The sequence below is a fragment of the Oenanthe melanoleuca genome, chromosome 6 (genome assembly GCF_029582105.1).
Source record: "Oenanthe melanoleuca isolate GR-GAL-2019-014 chromosome 6, OMel1.0, whole genome shotgun sequence".
Classification (NCBI taxonomy): Eukaryota; Metazoa; Chordata; class Aves; order Passeriformes; family Muscicapidae; genus Oenanthe; species Oenanthe melanoleuca.
The window spans coordinates 19,451,130-19,472,893 of NC_079340.1; the positions used below are offsets into that span (position 1 = coordinate 19,451,130).

Here is a 21,764-nt window from a genome sequence, read left to right on the forward strand (position 1 = left end):
GCCCCGCTGCCCCGCGCCGCCCGCCCGCGGCGGAGGGAGGGACGGAGGGAGGAAGGGAGCTCCCGGTGCGGCCCTGCTCCGCCTCTGCCCCGCTTTCCGGGAGCGGCCCGCACAGCAGCGCCGGGGCCGGGAGCGGGGCCGGGTGGCGGAGGCGGCCCTCGCCGCGCCGCGGCCATGGAGCCCAACCAGCTGCGCCTTTCCGCGGCCGTGAGTGGGGCCGGCAGGGAGGGATGGAGGGGCCCGGCAGAGGCGGGCGGGGACAGGCCCGGCGGAGGCCGCGGCCTCCATGGCGGCGGGGCCGGGGCGGGCGGAGGAGGGAAGGGCCGAGCCGCCCTCCCCGGGCACTCGGGGTAGTGCTGTCCCCACTCCGGGCCGGGACAGCACTGGGCCACTTGCGGGAAAGCAAACGAGAAAGAGCGGCTTCGGGAGCTGCGTCCGACCCGCACTGGCTCCTAAAAGCTCTAATCCTCGATGCTGTTACCTGCCTTTTACCCCTAGATTTTCTTTTATAGCTGTAATAAAGGGGCAGTATCTTGCGAGTGCCTTTTCTCTTTGTTAGGGCCGTTCACTGTACAGTATATGCAGGCACCCCTTGTAACAGGTTTTACAAGGAGGATTAAGTTTGAAGCGATTTGTACTTTTTCTCACGGTTTTTTCCCCAAGTGGGGGTGGCAAAGCTTCATAGGCGACATCAAGGTGGGAAGAGCACGTTGCAGTGAAGCATTCTGACCTTCCACAAAGCATCCTTTATCCGTCAAGGATGGCTCCTCAGTCGTCTTATAGATATATAGTCCTTCAGACCCTCCCCAAATAGTTTGTACTAAAAGGAGCACTCGGGCCTGTTGTGGGCCACATCTGGGCTGTGAGCAGACACTGCCACAGACCTGCGGGCTGGGCAGGTGAAGGGAAGGATGGGAGCAATGCTGATGAGGGCACTGGCAAGACTGGGCCCGAGTCAGGAGCCATGAGTTGTGAATATTTTATGGGATTGTTTTGCTGTTTTTTCTTCTTTTTCACTCTTGTTTTGTGTTCAGCCACATGTTGTGGTCAGGAGTCAACACCAAATGTGATGTGACCATTTCACCAGTGTGTGTTTGCTCCATTGGAGAGGCTTAAAGGATGTGCCTTCTCTAGATGCAAATACCTGCTGTAAATGCAGTGCTGGGCAGTTTGTAGTGTCCTGTATTGACATCAAGAGTTGGTATCTCAGTGTGACATCAGTTGTGTATACAACATTCATGCATTTACTGTGTTTTGTGTGGGTTTTAGAAGCTAAGAGTTTAGTGGACTCTGTTCTGTCCCCAGTGGTTTCATTATTAAATAATCCAAGATGTTTGGATTACTTAAATGTGTGCTAAAATGTACCCCAAAGCATATTTGTGCTTGTTTTAATTTTGTGGTTTCAGTTTGTTTTGTTGTTTGGGAATAAAAAATTCAAAGTTGGTGCAATAGCAAAATACACTGTGCCATTTAAGTTACATTGATTTCAGGTTCTTGTTTTGATAAAACATTTGGTATTTGTATTGGTAATTTACTAGAAGCATTCTGAGTCTGACAAATTCCATCAAAGCAAAGTTTATATTTAAAGGTTTATTAAATAGTAAAAGTAGTTATTTTAAATTTTGTTGATGATTATGCATGTCCATGTCTGTATCTGCTGGGCCGGGCACAAAGCTTTGGTATCTGCTTCTCTGTTTCTACAGTTAAATATTAAACATATTTCCCTTATCTGGGCTTGTTGTGTGGGTTTTTTTTCCCCCTTTTTTTTTGAGGTGCAGAAGGGGAGAAATCTGTCACGATCTGTCATGAAATTTTATAGTATTAATTAGGTGTCTGTTTACATTGTCCTTCCAAAATATAAAGATTCATTTATGGATGAGGTTCTTTGATGGAGTCCATGAAATGAGCTAGGTAAGTTTTACCATAAGTCAGGGCATCTTGTAATCATCCTGTGGTGTCAGGTGAGAAATGGTTCAGTCCCAGTCTCTGCTAGTGTGGTCCAGCGCTGCTGGACCTGCTGCTGTCAAACCCAGCACCAAGGCAGTACCTGCCCATCCTGCTGCTGCCTTCGACAGAGGAGTGATCCAGAAGTGTCAGGACATCAGTCATGGGCTGTGTTCTTTTTCATTCTGAATTTATCTGTGAGGTATTGTAGTGATTCAGAGCAATGTCTGAATCTGTGAAGAGCTTTCCTGTTGGAAGAGCAGCCTGTCCTTAGCATACCTGCCCTTACATTCACAGTCAGCTTTACAAAAGGCAGTCATCAACTTCTGAGAGCCCTACAGTATGACTCTGTTGGATCAGCTTTTCTTGCATCTTTTTTCTTTCCTGGAATCACTTGAGAGCTGATTAGTGAGGATGTGTATTTCTTTCTGGGGGTACATCATCCAAGGGCAACTGCTTTGTGAAAATCTTTCATTTGAGCTTTTCTATTCTTGCCTGTTTCAGTACTTCATCTGTCTAGGGCTTTCATGCTTATGGTGTTGGCTGGGACTTCCCTTCTGAGTGTGAAGGAAGCTCTCGATGTTCATTTGGAAGGCATTACTAATGCCATTTAATACATTCCCAGATTAGCATGATATTTTTTTAATTTAGAGTCCAAGTATAAATATATTTGCTGCATACTCATAGAGTGTTTAGACTTTTCTGAAGACCATATAAGCTTCATTAACAAAAGTAGTGATTGGCTGACTCCTAGAACCACCTAGCTATAGACTACATTGTTGCTACTTTTTTGCCAGTGCATGAGGGTGGTTTACAGCAGACATCTGCTGCACATGTTTATTTGGTTTGGTGTTTTGTTTGTTTTGTTTGAAAGGGTTGTTTTCTTTTTGGTTTGTTTCTGTTTTGTTTGGTAATGGACCATTTTTATGTCTTGTGGGAAATAGAAAAAGTTCTGATTTGCTTTTATTAAAATATATATGTGTAGGAGAGTTACTTGTTCTTCAGAAGCATCTAGAAGAGTGGAACATTACAGAATTTAGTTATTATTATTATTATTGTTAATAATAATAATAATAATAGTTGTAGTAGTAGTAAAGGATTTAAAAAAAATCTTTACAGAGAGTCCTTCACTGTCAGTTTGAGAAGATAGTGTTTTACATACTGTGCACGATATAAACCAGTCAGTGGAGGATACAGCCAACTCTTCAGCATGGCATTTCTGTGAGGCATTTGCATCAAGAGAAGGCACCTCATCAAAATCATCCTGAGGAGTTGAATCTTTTTTTTCTGATTTTGTTTTTCTCAGCTTTTTGGCTGAGGAGGAATATAACTGTAGGTAATGCAAGAACCAGCTGAGTCAAACGTGCTTGTTTTCTAACCCATTGTCTTTCCTTATCCACAGTCTCACTTACCAAGATACTTTGGTGGAGTGTATTGAACCTTTTCCACATGCAGCCATATTAATGACCATCCCTCTTGTTTTTACCTCAGTTGTGTAAAGGCTTGTTTGGAGTCTGTGCTGGTTTATGTGATGGCCAGCTCTGGCTGCTCTCTGCCTGTGCTGCTCCTTCAGCTGGCTGGTATAGGTTGTGGGGGCTCAGGATGAACTGTAAGGAAACTTACCTGGGTTAAAATAATCTTTTTTTGCATAGGTTTCTTTGTAACTTGGGTGAGTTGTTTGATCTGGCTCATGTGTAATTTCACAACTGTAACTGAGCACCTGGAAGGAAAGTACCAGAGTGAGGGAGAGGAGATGGGATCTATTTAAGTCTTTGCATCTCCTGAAGGAATTGAATGTGGAACTGTGCCTTTCAAAATGGAGGTGATAGGTCTGGGCATCAGTCAGTGCTTGGTCATTTGAAGGCATTGCAGTATGGATATTTTGCTTTCCTTATATGCATTCGTGTGACATTGTAGTTCCAAAGTGGGTGGAAGAGGTTTCATTTTCTGGTGGGAATATTGTGCTGATGAGGCAATACATTTTTGCAGACATATTGTTGTTTTGTATTTTAGTTATTGTTTTGATTGGATTTCCAGCTACCAGTGTAAGATCTAATGGTCTAAAATGCTGCATCACAGCCCAAGAAACTTTTATTCCTATTTTCTTTCGTTTATAATGTGGGCATATCACTAGTTGTCCTCCAGCCCCCTGAAAGACTAGCTCCTGGGGAAGATGGTCACCTTAGTCTTGCATAAGGAACGTTGTTTAGAAAATAAAAACCCAAGCTATTTATCATACTTTTAGTTTGCTGCATCTATGTGAAAATTAAATATGAGGACATCTGCATATAAATTATTTATAAAGTGATCTATTTTACAAAGTGATTTTTCTTTGCCTTTTATGATCTGGAATATACTCTGCGTTGTCTGTGGAATTTTGTTTGGCTTAGACATATGAGAATTTGCACTTGCTTACTTGCTATCTGTCTTTCTGCCTTTTATTTATGCATGATGGACAGTATGGATTTGTAATTATGCCATATCCATATTACATTAGCTAATATATTGACTGGTCTATTATTTTCAGGCACGTGGCCATGGAGGCTATGATTCTGATTTTAGTGATGAGGAGAGTGGAGAGAAGTCTCTGCAAAAGACTAAAAGGTAATGAATTAACACTTTGCATTGTGTATTTTGTACAAATGGCCTCTTAGTGTGCACAGAAGATGATGCTGTTGCATATAAAGTCTGGTGTTGAACTGATTTTTGAAAAAATCAATCTCTTTGATTTCTGCATCTCCTCATCTCAAGCTTGCCAAAGCTTGTCATCTCCTAGGGGCAGCTGATTAAGATCTGTTCTGCCATCTCCATCTGGTGTATATTTGCCCCTCAGTTCTTGGAGCAGAGTGTTTTGTTTTTCCAAGCATTAGTATCCACTGCTGGGTGTTGGCACTGCTGTTCACAGCACTACGATCCATCAGGACAAATGGAACCGCTAGGAGAGCAAGGCAAAAAAGGGCAAGTGGTAGCAGGCTTTGTAGATATAAAAAGCATAGATATATGAAGTGCAGAACTGATGCTACTTCTTTGTTATTAAATTTGTGAAGAGATCTGGGAATTCATAAACTGTGAAATGTAGTTGCATGTCTCTTGTTTGAGATGACCTTGGCCAATAATTTCAGTGGTTTGCAGTTAGTGACCTCAAATTTTGTAGTCCGATCCAACTGTATTGTAAAGATTTTTATTTATTTATGTATTTATTTTGCTTTTGTACTGTAGTTCCTTGATACTTTCAGCACCATACTAAACATTTGGCTTACAGTTTGGATATACTTTTCCTACTTTTTCCTGTCTCTCCCTTGCTCTTTTATTGGACTTTATTTAAGAAAACTTTCTGGAAACTTTCCAAGGACTCTTGCATATTTTTGCTTTATAGAAGAATTAAAAGAATGGATTTTGTAGTGTCTGATTGAATTCTGGGAAAAAAAAAATCGTGTTTTAATCTTTGGAATAATAGGAGGCATTGTGCCGTTTAATTTATTTTATAAATATAGCTGTTCTCCATTAAAATAGTTGTTTTGTTCAGATTTCGTTTTCTTTCAATGCCATTGCACATGCTACCATTCCACTTTCTAGGTGGAATATTAACTAAGCATCAGGAGCCTTTCAAAAAGACCATCATTATCCTTGTTCTGGCACACCACTGCTGATTCCCAGTAGGGCTCTTATGTGGGCTCCTTCTCTTGCTCTATCACGGTATTTATTTTCACTTTAAAGAAAATAGTAGTTTTAAATTCTCTCCAAATTGCTGTTTTATAAACCTTTCTTATGGGAATTTTGTGCTTACAGATCTTTTTGAGTAAATGATACCTGAAGTTTCTAGAGTCCTGTATTCCATTGCTAGAAACAAATTCCCTGGCTTGCTTTCTTCAGGTTTCTGATTTCCATGCTTTCTGCCCACTGATAATTATGGAAAAAAATATTTTCTTCTCTTCAGTTTATGAATGAAATTAACTAAATATACCTTTTACTAGCTAAAATGTCTATCTTTAAGTTTTTATTACTTTGTTGAACTCTAAAAGTAATTTTAGCTGCTTGCTGACAAGTACGGTTCATTACATGCTAATTGACTTTTAAATTTGTGATTCTTGTGATTGCACTACAGGAGGCAGAGCTGTTTAATGAGGTGTTGAGACATTGGCATGAAAGGGTAGAATAGGGTTACTGCCAGTCACTCTGTTTCAGTGAATGCACTGTCCTTCCTGTTCCTGCTTTGCTGTGTAGCTGAGATTTGCAAAGGTCTTTAAATGTCAGAGTGAAACTGAGGAATCTTCCAGGTTTTATCATATAATGGATAATATTAATGAAAACAAATATTACAAATTGCTGGTTTAAGCAATTGCATTTAAATGCCAACTGGAAGCAAATGCCATTCTGATTTTGCTCTGCAAATGAGGTAAAGTCCAAGGTGATATTGGGTCTGAAGTTTCATTTCATTCTTGTTGAAAATAGCAATATAAGAGTTTTTGTTACTCAAGTTAGTGCAAGGTTTAGCATATGAAAATTTTATTGCATATGAAAAGTTTTTGACTAACTTGTCTTCCTTTTTCCCATGTTTAGAATACAGGATGATGCCCTTCTGATAAAGCCATTCCAAAAAGCAAAACAAGGCAGTGTGGTTCACAGACAATTTGCAGCTGAAGAATGTGATAGGTATCTTTTATATATTGCTTTTGTGAGACATTTTCCTTTTAATGGAAAGATAGTTCTCACTGGAACATGTTTGTTATTAACAGGGAAGAAGCAAGAAAAAGAAGATTTCACTTGATATCGATGGATGCTGTATCCTTCTGTTTAATTTTTCAAATTTGAGGATGGGACACAGGTTATCCATTATGGTAGAATACTGGGATTTCTCAGTTATCACATTAGATGACAGTGCAGCACCAGATACTGAGTCATTGTTCAGAGGAGCATCTTTTTGCTGTTGAGATAAAAGTTAATTGAGAATCTTTTTATGAAGCCATATATAAAGTTTTTATTCATGAAGACACTTATTTTCTGAATAAGTAATTACATATTTTGCTCAAATTATGGTACAAAATGTGTTTCAAATTATGTTTCTGTTTTGGCGTCACACTGAGGCCAAAGTGTTCTAAGAAGCATTACACATTTTCCCATGATTTTCGTTTCCAAACTAAAGCATGTGACTTTTATTTGTATGTTGTGGCAAAAATGTAACAAATTATTCCATTTTAGTAGCCAGACTGTTTTTATAATAGAAAAGTAAAAACCTGTTTTAAACCAAAATTGAAGTACAAAGAAGCTGTTGTCTAAATCACAGCTGAAAAAATGAACCAAGTTTCTGTGTATATGCATACAGAGCATCTTTGATTAAGGAAGAGAGTTTTATAAATGATGAATGAGGTTTTAAAGATGAAATTGCCTTGAATTCCTGTATTTGGAAATTAGCTTCTATGAGAGGTTATTAAGTAAAAGTTCCTAATTAATTCCTTTTTATTTGTTTTGTTTTGTTTGGAAATTACTGAACTGTTTGTGAGAAGACAGGTCTTTCTCTTAAATATATTAAAATATTTTGGTTGCGATTCTTTTTTGGTTTTAATCTGTGGTAAATGGGACTATGTTCTGAAACAATCCTTAATTGCTTTATTCAGTATGAAAGACATAAAAAGTTTGTGCATGACTACATTTTATACTACGGTGGCAAAATAGAGGATTTCCGAAGATCTGGGTGAGAACTGTTAGCATTCTTTCCCCTCCTGGCCTCAAACCTCCCCTGTTATGTAAAGCTGTTAAATATATATTATAGCTTTGGGGGCAGAGATGGATGTAGTTGTGTATCAAATCACTAATTAATTTGGTCACAAATGGTAACTACAGTAATTGGAAATACCCAAACACAAAACTTCCTTCTTTCATTTTGTTTTCATATTTTTAGGTAAGAACTCGCCATGAGCTGAATTATTCTTGTTTTGTTATGTAAAAGGAAGGATGACAGGTGATCATTAATGGAGGGTACATTGAGAAATATCTGTCAGTATCTTCGAAATAACAGTCTGAAATATTTCTGAATGTGCAGAATTGCTATCCATTGTCCAGAATAATAACTTATTTAGAGCTATCTGTAACTGCCTTTTAACATCACTGTTTTTGATAAAGAGTATAAAAAGTGTTTTCAGACAGGATCAAATCATCCACAATTTCAGGGGCCATTTTCCGCCATGAGTTTTTTTATTTGAGGGCAGGTATTCCAGGGAATACATTTTTGATAGTTCTAGTTCATAAAAATGTATTCCTTTGTGCTGTGAGGTTGAGATCAGAACTGTAAAATATTGATGCTTACCAAATTTTTATTTGATGGATTTTCATTTTAATGTTACATTATACTAAAAAACAGGTGTGTCCTTTTATAGAGCAAATGACAAGACGGATCTTGATGTTATTAGAGAAAACCATAGATTCCTGTGGAATGAAGAAGATGAAGCAGACATGAATTGGTACTTGAAACTATTACAGGATATGTTATTTTTAGATCACTTGTACTAAATTTGTTGTTTCCCCTAGTAATTAGGAATTACTGTGCATACTTGGTGATAATTCTTTGATACATTTGAAAATAAAAGACCCTTAGGAGGTCTTTCATATTGTAATACTGCTCAAATGCCAACATGAATTGATGACAGAAAGAACTAATAAATAATAGTTTATAGAACTAATAAATAATAATAATGGATTCTCTGAGATCCAAATGATTGTTCAAAAACTCTGAAGAAAGCAGAGTTTGAAAAAATGCAGTTTAGTATGTGCTGTGGATTTATTTTATATTTATTTTTCCAGTTTTATGGAAATTCCTTCTTAGTTTATTGACTGTGTATCTGTTGCATTTCTAAGTCTACAACTTGTGTTCTTTCAATGAAACAATATGTCTTTATCTTTCTAACGTCATTACAATGCAAAGTGAATTATGTTGTCTTCTATATTTAATAAAAAATAATACTTTTTGTTTTAGGGAGAAGAGGCTTGCAAAGAAGTATTATGACAAGTTGTTCAAAGAATATTGCATAGCAGATCTCAGCAGATACAAAGAGAATAAGGTATCTTTGCTTAGTGTAAATCATTTTGGATTTTGTAGTATAGTCTTTTTTAAAATTGCCTTGTGGTTGTGGATATGTTATAAAGCCAGAATGTTAGTACCCCTTCCATAGAAAGGAAGTTGTGAGAATTTGTCAAGTTACTTAGTAAGCAGCAGTTTGAATCCAAGCATTGTCACTGCCTCAAAAATGTGCTTCTGTGGGAATAGGAACATTTCTGTCAGATGATGTTTTATGAAGAGGTACATTGTGTCTAAAAGGCAGAAAATGCAAAGGGATTAAAGAAAGAAGGCTGGAGAGGTTGCTTGGAGAGGAGCAGTAGATGAAGCCTAAAAACCCATGGAATGTTACTCTTTAAAAAACAAACAAAAAAAAAGTCTAAAAAGAGTTTTGTACTTGAATGCTGGCAAAAACAATTTTGGAAAAATCTATTCTAAAGCAGCATCTTTTGCTGGTTGTTCTTTTCTGTTTGTGGAAACAGGATTTGTATGTGCTTTGTAAATAAATAGAATTTCCTAAGAGAAACAGCCCAATTTCAGTACCAGGTTTTCTTCTTAACTGGAACAGCCTTTGTTTTTTCAAAGTTTTTGGCTGGCTAACTACTTAGTCAAAGAGTATACATGAATTTTCTATTGTGATTTTCCAAAGACCGAGGCTGAACTCAGATGTGTCTTGGTGTTTCTAGCACACAGTAACCCAGCCTATATAATTCTTTTTGACTATTTACAGTGTAGAAAATGACATTCACTGGTACCTATTTGCAAAGACTGGGCTTAGCTGTATTAGGAAGAAAAGATGACAGTCATCTAAAGACAACTGGGACAGTAAAATGCAAACATTTAATTAAAATCAACAAAAACTAAAATGCTGAAGATGCCTTCCCTCCTTTTTTTTTGAGTAAATTTGATTTTCCTGTAGCTATTTCATATCCCTCAATGTCCTCTCCATCCCCCCATGCCCCCAGCTGATTTCCCTTGAGCATGCTTACAGATTTTGTTTCTCTCACTGCTGTGCCAAGTTTCCATATGTTTGCTGTCTTTTGTGGGAAACTGTTCTGCCCCAGATTTTTGTGTTTGTGTGTGTGTGTGTGTGTGTGTATTTTGTTGTGTTGTGTGAACATTATTTCCCTGTCAGACTTCAAGTGTGTCTATCTTAACTTTGAGGTCGCTCTCTGTTCCATTTATGCTCCTAAGTCATTACCTGTATTTTTGGAATTGCCATGGCAGCATAACTGCTGTGTCATGCAATTTGTAAAATATATATGCTTCGTTTTCTCAAATACGTTCTGATCATATGAAAGTCCTTTCTTAGAAATCCTTCAAAAAATAGAAAAAAATATGAGATTTTTCTCAGAGACTAATTTATCCATGCTCATGTTTGGTACAGAAGGATATTCAAAGCAGGTTTTTTTTTGGAAGTCTTAAATAAGCTGCTCCTCCCATTTGCACCAATGGAATACAGTCTATGCTTTCAGATTTATCCTGCCTTAACTTTTTTTCTGCATTTCCAGAAACTGGAAGCTGGATGTCTTTACCCCCTGTGCCTTCTGATTTGCAGTGCTGGTGCTATGAGAGGTTCAGGGTAGATAAAAACTTCTCAGCTGGTCAGCCTTTTGCATGACAGTTGTTGATGCTTTGCATGTTGATGCTTCATCTTGATATAAGAAAGAAATTCTTTTATAGTGAGAACACTCAGTCGCTGGAACAACCTCCCCAGTGTCACAGTGGAGTCCCCATTGCTGGAGGTTTTTCAAATGCAGCTGCCCAGGGTGATAAATAATCTTATCTGGACTCCCTTCCCCATGGAAGGTTGAACATGTTTGTTGAGGTGCCTTCCAACCTGAGCTGTTCTTTGGTTCTATGGTTCTATATTGTGCTATTTGTGTCAAAGCAAAAGTTGGAGGTCAGTTTTCTGTGATGTTTTAAATACATATTATTACATATAGATTGAGATTTGCACAGGTGCTCATTGGTCTTTTCACAGCTGTAATTGTTCTGCTCTTGGCCAAAATCTTCTAGTCAGATAATTTTTCTAGAGATTTCTGCATAGAGATTGTAGCTCAGATCTCTTTAGGAACTTTTCTTCTGAAGTAAACCGCTGTTTTACAAAGGACTGGATAATGGTAAGGACCAGTTTCATGGAAGCATCTCCTTTGAGAATCCAAAAAATAAGCAGAACCACCTTCTCAAATACTTAAACTCAGCAGAAAACATTAAGAAGCCCCAAGACATACAAACCCCTGAGGCCACAGGCACGTTCCAGTTGCTGGTCCAGACTGTTTTACTCACACATACACACACACACAGACAGACACACACATGGCTGGGACTCCTCTGCTCTTATCCCTAGATATTCACAGGTGCTGTCACAGCCAGAACTGGAGGCACACTCACCCTTCTTGCTCCCAGGCCACTTCGCCTGCTGCTGACCAGTCTGGCTTGGTCTTCACTGCTGTTTCCTTTTAATCAGAAATGCCAATGGTAATCTCTGCTGTGAGGGTACGTAGAGACAGTAGAAGGGTGTTCTGACAGCTCTTGCTTGTGCTGGGTCTCTTACTCCTGACATTTTCCCTAGATAAGAATTTTCTAGGTCAAGGTTGTCTTTGAACCTTCAGTGCATCTTGTCTGCAAACTTTGAGGCTGATAAATGACCGTCTGTATTGTCAGATAGTTCAGTTCTATTGTCAGCTTTGCAGTGCAGCATAGGAGGGTGTTCTGCATTTAAGTTTTACTTTGATATGCACTGGACTGGAAATGTTCCCTCTGTTGTCTTATTTTCCTAGAGAATTTCTTACTTGCTGTCTCTGTACTTTGTTTTGTAACTTAACAGATTGGAAGTGTCTCCTATTTGCTAAGAAATGAAATGTGTTTGACACCTGGTCATTAAATAAAATACATTTTATTATTTTGTTTTTATTTCTAGATTTCTAGGCCAACTTGTCTTCTACTTGGAAATGTTAAAATGTTTGCTTTTGTAATTTTTTTTCAGCATGGAGGACTTTCTGTAAAAATAAAAATAAGAATATTTAATGTATTTTTATGAAAAAATACTGTTCTGATGAACAGAGGCAGAGACATATTTTTAATTAAAAGAGAAAAAAAAATTTCATGACCAGAACTAAGTGGATGAGCCGCATGCAGGACATCAATCAAGTGAAATTAGTCTTTACAGTGCTTAATATGTTGACTGTTCACAACTCAGTTTTGGTTCTTACCTTAACAGTTTGGATTTAGATGGCGACATGAGAAAGAAGTAATTTCAGGAAAAGGTAATGTTGTCTTTCATTTTATGTTACATTTCTTCTTGATGCTCTTTTTGCTGCTTTTTGACATAATTTTGTTAGATAATATTTGATGATACTGGTAAGTTTATCAGATAATAGTGTACAATAAATTTACTTGTCTTCCAGCTTTGCTGTTTTATGCCACATAGGTTTAGATTGCGCACTGATTTGCACATATTACAATTAAAAGAGCATACAGTTTATTTTCACAAGGTCAGTTTTGTAATGAACACCACCATAATGAGATTGATAATGTAGAATTTCGCGGATGGACTTCTTAGCTTTTCTCCAGTAGTTCTGCTACTTCATTAGCCTCTGATACCTGTAATTGAAGTCACTCAGTAGTTTTTTCTCAGGAAATAATTTATTGATTAACAATTTCTCCAGTGCTATTCTGCAAAATGTTAACTTTTTAATTAAAGTTTCTTGTGTGATAACTATTTTAGCCTAAATTGGTTTTGAAAGCTTCAGTGGGAGTGATTATCATGTCTCCCAATCCTGTCTCTGAATCAGTACCTTAATTCTGGGTGTGAAGTCTTACCAGTGTTTTACTAGGACTTTGCACAGTGGTCCTCATTTGGTGGCTGAGGTGCTTGGGCTTTTTCAACATGCTGCACAAGCAGGAAAATGAGGTGAATGAGGCATTGCTGTTCCTGGGGTGGATTCTCATACACGTGGTTTTTAGAAGTCATGGATGCACATGCCAGTAAACTGCTTGAAGTTGTGCTGCTGATCAGTTTCACTCAGTTACAGTTCTTTAAACAGCTGTATTCTGTAAATACCTGTATTGTAATATATTTCAAAAAGTTAGAAATGCATTTATGATTTTTTTGAAAAAGGAATATTTCAGAGTAGAAAGCATGAACACTATTGGTGGGGATTTTAAAACTGTAAATATTAAAGCCTCTAAAGGTAATTGTAGTTATATTTTGCATCCAGCACCACACATTATATTAACAGATAGTTACATTTGATAAAATTACATTCTTTATTGAATACTTTAACAAGATAATTAAAATAAATGAGAAGTAAATTATTTTTATGTCTTCGTCGGGGGAGGAAATTATAGCTTTGTACGTTTAATATGTGGTACTCCATATTTTAAGATGTGGGAGAAAGTGGAGAATTAAGTATTTCAAGTTTTTGAATGGAATCCTAATGAGAAGCGAGCAATAGGAATATGAGTGGATGAATCCTCTCTTTCACCACCGGGGGGCGCGAGAACCCAACCCTCCGGCGGGCATTGGCCGCTGTCCGAGTGTCGTGCCAAACAATCCTTTTAAAAAAGCCGTGGGTCTTTTATGCTGTTTTAAAATACAAATCAGCCATAAAAAATGGCTTTAATTAAGTGTAGTAACACATCGATGCATACCTGTGTGATAATTAGCATGAGCACTGTGTGTGCTTGTTGTGTGCGCAGTTGAGGCTGTGTCAGTACAGTGGTGATGAGAGCCCTGCCAGGGCGCTGTGCTGAGCATTGGGGGTGGTAACGAGGGAATGCAGGAGTGGAGTACTCACGTTTGCTCTGCATTTGGAGGCTGTCTCTGCATGGTCACAAAAAAGAAGGGCTAGGATAAATGAAGGAAGAGGTGTCACTTCTATTACTAATTGTAAATGCCAGATTATTTCTTTGGGTTCTTTCCACTCTGCTGTGTTTTGAAAGGATGTCATATTAGAGATTGCTGGAGTACTGATGGCCATACCTTACATATGGTTAAACATACTTAATGTATATTAATTTGGAACCTGCTTTTTTATGAGAATTCTGGGGGTTTTTTTTACTTTGTATTGCAAGTGATGTTTCATTACAGAACCTGAAGTATGTGAGGACACTGCCAATCCATTAGTTAGCCGCTTAAGCAGAATTTTCTGAGGTTAATCGTTCACCAACAGTCCTGCTTGTGAGCCTATTAATACACATCCTTTCTGCTGCTCTGCATACAAATCAGTCTTCTCAAAGGGAATGCATGTATCTTAATTACTCCAATATTGGGACTTCAGCGGTGTAAACAAAATTGATTATGTGCAGATCTGTTTTAAAATCAGTGTTGCTTTCACGTAATGAGCCAAAGGAAGCTTTAAAAGCTGATGTACCCTTTCTCACAAAGTTGAATTTTCTTTTCTTAAAAGAAAGGTATTTATGGACAGTCACTAGAATACAAATTGTGTATCTAGTATATCAGGTACACTAGTTATGTAAAAAGCATGTGGGCTTCTTCATATTTGTGATATCACATATTTGTGATACTTTGAATAGTTTGATGTCATTAAAGATGCATGCCTGAATCACAGCTTCTGATCCATCATCCTCTGCTAAGTAAGTAATCATTTAGGGTATAGGATGTATCCTAGTGACATTCACTTTTTCAGAGTTCATATTAGGCTTATTATTTCACAATGTACACCTTCATCCATATGTTTCAAAAGACAGCTATGTGTTTTCCTTTGCAAACTGGCAATATTGTACAAGTGTGGTTGATTGCTTTGTTGTTCCTTGTTATTATTTCCTTAAACTAGATGTTATTTTTAGATTTGTGGGGTTTTTTTATTTGAAAGAAATGGAAAATGAAGAGCAAAAACTGAGCAGAACTGGAAATAACCCCCTATCTATTAATGTTAGTCATTGAACCATGGTTTGCTGGTTTTGACTCTTTACAGGGCAGTTTTCCTGTGGAAATAAACACTGTGATGAGAATGAAGGCCTGAAGAGCTGGGAGGTGAATTTTGGTTATGTTGAATATGGCGAAAAGAGGAATGCACTTGTGAAATTGAGTAAGTCAGCCCTTCTAGGATATGTACACTTAAAAGAAGACAAGTATCTTGCACTTTGAATGGTATTGAGACTTAATGAGTTCATGACAAATGTGGAGTAGGGGATCATTTTGTTGAATTAATCATAGGTGGTAGCATGGTGCTCTTGATTTAGAGAGAACAGCTGTTGGAATATATGACAAAGTTGCTACAGATTAAGAACTTTAGTCTGTGTAGTTAGCATGTCATAAAATTAGAATAATTGGCTGTAAGCTGTTTCTTGTAGAAGCATTTCTAGTTTTAATGGACAATACTGCATTGTAAGGAGAATTTCAGCATTATCATTGCTCATTCAGTTACCTGTCTTAGAAGTCCTTAGGACTTTGGACCAGACAACTTCTAGCACATCTTCAGCTCTACTGATTTTATTTCAAATATTAGTGTTTTCTTACAGAAGTTCTATCTTTAAACCATTTTTCATTCTTACATCTTGACTGAGATTTTCTAATTCGATATTGTGTTTATGATGATATGTTAATCAGATAATGAAACTTAGTACAGGTTATACAGTTACTTTGTGTAAATGAGTGAGTGGTGGGTTTTTTTTCCTTTTGTGCACAAGACAATCTATGTGGGAGTACTTGGTCTCTGACAAAGCACTAAGAGATTTGCACATCTTCAGAAGAATTTGCTCTGTCCACAAGGATCCATGAATGGGATGTCTGTACATGAGGATTGCTTATACTTCTTTAATGAAGAGCTGCCAGTGCTAATCTTGTGATCGTCCTTCTCATTTTTTAAAATCTGAGTTTGTACTGGAGACTTTCATCGTGTATTTTTCAGTCCTGACTGCAATTACATTGTAACTAGTATTTTGAAGGAAAAGCTACTGCTACTGAAAGATCTAGTTCTAGCTACTTTTGTAGTTTTGTTGATTATGCTTATCAGATTATTGGCTGTAATGTTTTCATTTTGTCTTTTTCAGGACTATGTCCAGAATGTTCCCACAAACTAAACTTCCATCACCGGTATGAAATATTTTAAAAATAATGGGGACTGAATTATTGATAAGTTACAATTATGAAGAGCAGCACACAGGGACAAAACTTTAGTGAGATGATAAGGAACTTCATTTGTCCTGAAATGGCATAAATTATCTGGAGTTTTTATAAAACCACTGACTTGTCACTGTTAAGGGTTATAATAGTGTGCTAATGACAGCACAGAACCCCTCAGACTGGAAGAATTCCATCCCTACCACCACAGAAGTTTCATTTGCTTAATTCCAGCCTAGTGATTATTTTTCTTCTGTTTCTAATAGTACTTTTCTTTTTAATTGAATCAGGTTTTTTTCAGTTTAACTACTGATAGGTGTCTGAAAAAAATGACACCTGTTTGACTGAATTAAATACTTCAGATTTATTGTTGCATAAGAAGTACATATAATAGAGGAGGTGTACATTCATCTTTTTTAAAGGAGGAAAGAAGTCAAAAGACCTGCTGCTGCACAGAATTCTAAAGAGCCAAAAAAAAAGAAGAAAAAATTATCTCGTTCAGCAAAAAAGAAGTCCAAAAAAAAGACCCATAAAGGTAAATTTAAACTTTGATGCTTTAGCTGTTAAAATACTCAGATTAGTTGAACCTTAGTTTTGCTTCAGCTGCATAGATAGGGACATACAATTATGTACAGATATGTAACTTTCTTGACTGTAACACAGGTAGTCGAAAAGGTAAGTTTCTTAGGTAAAATTTCCTAGATGCAGAAAAAAAGATAAATTTTTTATATTTAACAGAAGGGACAGCCTTTTGACAAGTATGCACTGCAAGGGAAATTTGTGCAAGGATTGGATGTTGCATACTGGAAAGGGTTGGGAAGTATTTAATTCCATGAGGCTTTGGGGTTGAAAGCCTTTTGGAAATGTTAGATAACCTTTTTACACCAGAGATATTTGGCTGACATAATTAGACTCAAACTGATGACCTTTGCACTCATGAGAAATATCCTTTTATTTCAGTGTTTACTCGCTTTCTTTGAATGTGGTGTGTGCATGCATGCACGCATGATTAGTGTAATAAATTGTGATAGAAATATCTTTGTAAACAATTTAAGATAACAGATAAAACCAGAAGAAGCTTACTGGTTATTTTTCTATTTTGGTATTTCTTTACAGATCAGGTTTCTTCAGACGATTCAGATAATTCTGATAAAGGTATTTTAATATCCTTTATGTTTTTGTAATAAGTTGTATAATATCATAGTTTTAGCTGTCTGTTTTAACATTTTATATGATAAGAATGCTCTCTTAAACAGAAATACGAAGGTTTGAATGAATGACTTACATATCTTGGAGAAAAAGTGTAGGGAATTTTAAGGAGGAAATTGTTTAATCAAAAAATAAAACAGATAACAGAATGGAAAACTAGAAAAATGAGAGATCAGGTTGTTCCAAAAAAGAGTAGAGGATGCAAAACCAGATATGTTGTTAGTAATTTCATGCTGTGTAGACTGTACTGTGTAAAGATAGTACTTTTCTGATATAGTAACTTCTACATTTTCCTTCAGGGAGTTATACTGATATGCATTCTGCTAAAAAAAAAATTAAAAAAAATAAAATAAATCCTAGGCTTTAATTAATGTCTTTTCCAACTACCACCTGTAGTACCTCAGAGTCCTGCTTGTTGCAGGTGATGCATTCAGTGACTCCTTAGTCACTGCTTGTATCTCAGTGATTCCAGTCTCCAGTGAAACAGGCCCCATCTCCTGGTCATGTCAATTCTTGTTGCAGACTGTCTAGAAGTGATTGATTGTTTTCACTGATTTCTCTGCTCTGCTGTACATTTTTGAATATCCTCACCCCCTAATTTTTCCCAGTTAGATTCAGGAAGACCTGAAGCAGTTTTCTTATGATTTGGACCGTGCCCAAAGTATTTGTTTTGTCAGAAAACTTATTGGAATATTTGAAGGGTGCGGGGAGGAGCTTCTAGTATGAAATTCCTATGTACTAATATGAAATAGTTATGCGGTAATACATGGTTTCTTTCACTGATAAGTCACAATTGATAAGAACTATATTTAAGTAAGGTAATTGATTAATCTAATAACATAAATTGAAACTGCATTGTAATTCTGGATGTGTAATTATTTAGTTTTGGGGAAAAGAATGCTATGTTGCTGTTGTGTCAAGATCATTGTTTTGACATGATTGTTATGTTTGACCAAAACATTGGTTTGTGGTACCTAAGAATCTTCTTGATGCTATACTAATTAACATTGCAAAACATCTTCATTTTCACTTTATGCTAAGTAAAGTATTCTGTTTATTCTCATGATTGCAATTAAACATTGCTTCTAGCAATATATCATCTAATTTTAAAAAAAGATAAATTACTTTAAAATTTATTTCATGAGCATTTTACATTTTTCACCAGATTCAGATAACAGCAGTGCAGAAGATGGTCCTTCAAAAGCTGACTTTTGGGAAGGTCCTCTCCGAGAAGCAGATGAAAAATCACGGTTAGTTTGATGTAGTGTACTTGCAGCTACTGAAACTTACAGGATCCATTCAGAATTGCGAAGACAGAGTTGTCCTGAGTGTTTCAATGAGTATTCACATGTAAAAGGTTGTGTCAAATCTCTTTCCAGAGAACCAAAAATGTGTTTCTAAAGAGGAGACATATGCAGCTCTTGAGGAAAACCTTTGTTAAGCCACTACCATACCACTGCTGCCTTACCCCCTACTATACCATTAGTATCTTAGCAGTAGGTCCTAAGAGTCAAGTCACACAGGAAAATATGGAGGGTATTGGAATGCAGTGAGTAAGTCAAAATTATCTATACCTTCTACAATTCTAATCAGAAGTTTACTAAAACTTTTTCATACAAAGATTATCTTCAAGGTACAAATCCAAAGCAAAACTTTCTGACTTTTATTTTTTGTTGTTGTTACAGGGAAGAGGAGTTTGAGGAGTATTTTCAAGACTTATTTCTCTAAAATTTGCAATTGATGTAGGCTGATTTTCTTCATGAGTTGTCAAGATGTAAGTCTGGAAATCCAGTCATAATTTTCCAGAGACCTCCATCTGCCAGCATACCTTTTCTACAGTCACTCTATGGACCATTTGGGTGAATTGTCCTTGTAGAAGGCTTCAAATCTCAAAACTTTCTGTTTCTTGTAGTAGTCTGCATACTCTTGAAACAAGAGAAATAATTTTTTCCCTTCAGTGCAAAATATATGTGGCACCCAAACTTAAACAAACAAGAATATAGTTTATTAACATTACAACAAGGAAGTTCACTGCTTTTATTTTATCCCAAACTTCGTTTATTGCTGGATTTTCGTAAAGGAGCATTTTGTAAGATTCTGTGAGTAGTTTAAGCCATACACTTTAATGTATTTATATTTTTAATTTATTAAACAAGAAGTAATAGCCTTAAATTTATTGGTTACTTAGACTTCAATATTTAGATATTAGTCTCTTGCAAATATCTCAAATGCTATTGGAGAAGTTCAAATTTTGTCAAATATTTGTTCTACTTGAATTAAGTAAACCATATCTGAAATCTCTCCTACTCCTTTAAAAAGTTGATTGTGACTTTCTTGTAAATTTTAGTTGTAAAGTGATGTGTCTTACAATTCCACCTATAAAAATTTGGTTGGTTGGTGAAATTTTTGGTGTAAAAAATAACATGTGGCTTTCTACTGGAGATGTACGTGACTTTTATGTTATCTGTGCCTTCTGATCTCCTTTCTGTTGATTGAACGTTAATCCTTATTTCACGTGTAATCCCAAATATACAAATAAAGCACGTATGTTGCTTGAGAAACTTACTGGATTCATCTTCTTTGAGTTGCAACACATCTTTAAACAGTCATTCAGTCATGTTTCTGAAGAAACAGTCTGCACATGAATAGGTACCATGCCTGTATTTTTTCTCTCTGGTGAAAATTACTTTGGATACAAAAGTCAATCTTTTTAAAATTCAGTTTTTATGTTAATCTATGGAAGTTAATGTATAAAATATATATTTGATAAATACTTCTCACTGTAGGTATAGAAAATATTTCTAGTAAGTATTTGATGTGGACAATCTAACAGAGCAGAGATGGTTGTAATGTATTTATGAACATTTGACATGCACTCATATGAATAAATTGAGAACTCTATTTACAAGTATTACTTAACATAATTACATTTTAATATTTTGTACTTACATAATAGATGACAGTACAAGGACATATTTAGGGTGTCCTTGAGTAAGAAATTAACGTATCCTTGCATGAAGGCTTCTTTAGGTAAGAAGGTGGATTTAAAGGTTAATTCTCTGTCATCTTGCGTCTTGCCAGCTTGGCTGAGAGTCAAATCCAATCTGCAGCAATCTGCTTAAACATGTGCAACTTGCCCAAAGGGGCTTTTGTCAACTATGTTGCTATATTTGTTGCTTCAAGTATTGTATATTAAGTAAGTGGTCTGAATAACTAGCTTCTCTTTGGATCTTTAAAATACAGTTATAAAAAGTTACACTATACATATTAAATACATAATTTAATACAGTTTGAGTAAAATTACATTATCAAACAACCTTGAAATGGTTTTCTTTAGTACTGGCATTTAATACAGAAAATAACATGATATCCATTTTTATATCATAACTGTTTGCATAAAATATTTGGCCCATTTAGAAGTCAGAATGTTGTTTTTGGAGCTTTTTTGTGGATTCCTGTAATTTTGAGTGATAAATGTGCACGGTATCTCTCTTCATAGAGCATTCTTAGAAAGTTTAGAAAGAGCAAATTGCTCATTCTCCCTTCCATGTGGATATGGAACGTCCTTCAGAGGAAAAAAAAAGTGTGAGACTGCTTTGTTTAAAGAAGCAGGAAAAGTAGCAGGATTGAGTCTGAATGTTGAATTTCTTTATTGCAGGAGTTGCATTTGACATCTATCTCCTTAGATTTGAAACTGGTTCCAGTGAATACTCAGGTCTGTGCCTAACATAGTGGCCATTTGCCTTCCAACATCCGCAGGAGTTTCCTGAGCGGAAAGTATGCAGTGCACTTGTTCCAAAGGTTTGGGGAGAAAGATCAGTGTTCATGGAGAGCTAATTTGTGTGCAGTCTGTCTACTTGGTTGTAGAAAGACAGGTAATGGGAATTTTGATGCTCTTTACTTCTGCTTTGCTCTCCCTCAGAAGATTAAATCAGTGCCAATTAATTGGTTTTCAAATACTTCAATTTATTGCATTTTGAAAGAGATGCACTGGGAGTACGTGAGCCTTTTAAAATGCCCTTGAATGCTGATCCCACTGTAGATATGCTGGTGTATCTTTTACTTGTGTGTAAAGTACAATTTTTGTGGTCTGCTATTTTTATAATAAAAGCTGGTCAGTTTAGGAACTGTAGGAGAGCCATTTGCATGCAATCAAAAGGCTACAATGGCTATAATTTGCCCATTTATCATTGCTAATTTTGGAAAAAAATACAGTGTACCATGGGCTTGCTTTTTATAGATAAGAGCTAGGTAACTGTGTTGTGCATTCCTAAAGTGAAAGAAATTTTTTACTCTAGGACTTTATATAGTGTTGAGAATAAAGGAAAATGACAGAATTACAGATTAAGGAAATACACATAGTATAAAAATCTAAATATCCAAGTTACAAATATTGCAATTTTTGGTTTAAATTTACATCTTAGATTTCATTCAGTAATTTCATATAACATCTGTCAAAATTATATTTTT

The 21,764-nt window shown here is 36.5% G+C and overlaps 1 protein-coding gene across 3 annotated transcripts; it reads left to right on the forward strand.

Annotated features, from left to right (window-relative positions):
* The first annotated feature begins 42 nt into the window (after positions 1-42).
* Positions 43-21,169, forward strand: LOC130255104 (protein FRA10AC1). 3 transcript variants are annotated; one of them, XM_056495461.1, is made up of 15 exons: positions 74-207; positions 4,472-4,548; positions 6,505-6,597; positions 6,681-6,726; positions 7,560-7,636; positions 8,319-8,402; positions 8,915-8,999; positions 12,219-12,264; positions 14,938-15,051; positions 16,016-16,058; positions 16,508-16,620; positions 17,202-17,240; positions 18,460-18,544; positions 18,980-19,068; positions 20,953-21,169. In XM_056495461.1, the coding sequence occupies exons 1-14, from the start codon at positions 175-177 to the stop codon at positions 19,020-19,022; spliced, it is 978 nt and encodes a 325-aa protein (XP_056351436.1). In that variant the 5' UTR covers positions 74-174; the 3' UTR covers positions 19,023-19,068; positions 20,953-21,169. The 3 variants fall into 3 exon arrangements, with proteins under 3 accessions (XP_056351435.1, XP_056351436.1, XP_056351437.1); XM_056495460.1 differs by lacking the exon at positions 20,953-21,169 and having other exon boundaries at positions 43-207; positions 18,980-19,859; XM_056495462.1 differs by lacking the exons at positions 74-207; positions 20,953-21,169 and adding an exon at positions 548-696 and having other exon boundaries at positions 18,980-19,859.
* The last annotated feature ends 595 nt before the right edge of the window (positions 21,170-21,764 follow it).

What these genes read in the sequence shown, in the direction of transcription:
- LOC130255104 (XM_056495462.1), top strand. Translation starts at nt 580, where the DNA reads ATGCAGGCACCCCTTGTAACAGGTTTTACAAGGAGGATTAAGTTTGAA. An exon ending in GCAGCTGAAGAATGTGATAG is followed by an intron (nt 6,598 to 6,680) that starts GTATCTTTTATA and finishes TGTTATTAACAG; the next exon opens with GGAAGAAGCAAGAAAAAGAA. An exon ending in ACTTGATATCGATGGATGCT is followed by an intron (nt 6,727 to 7,559) that starts GTATCCTTCTGT and finishes TGCTTTATTCAG; the next exon opens with TATGAAAGACATAAAAAGTT.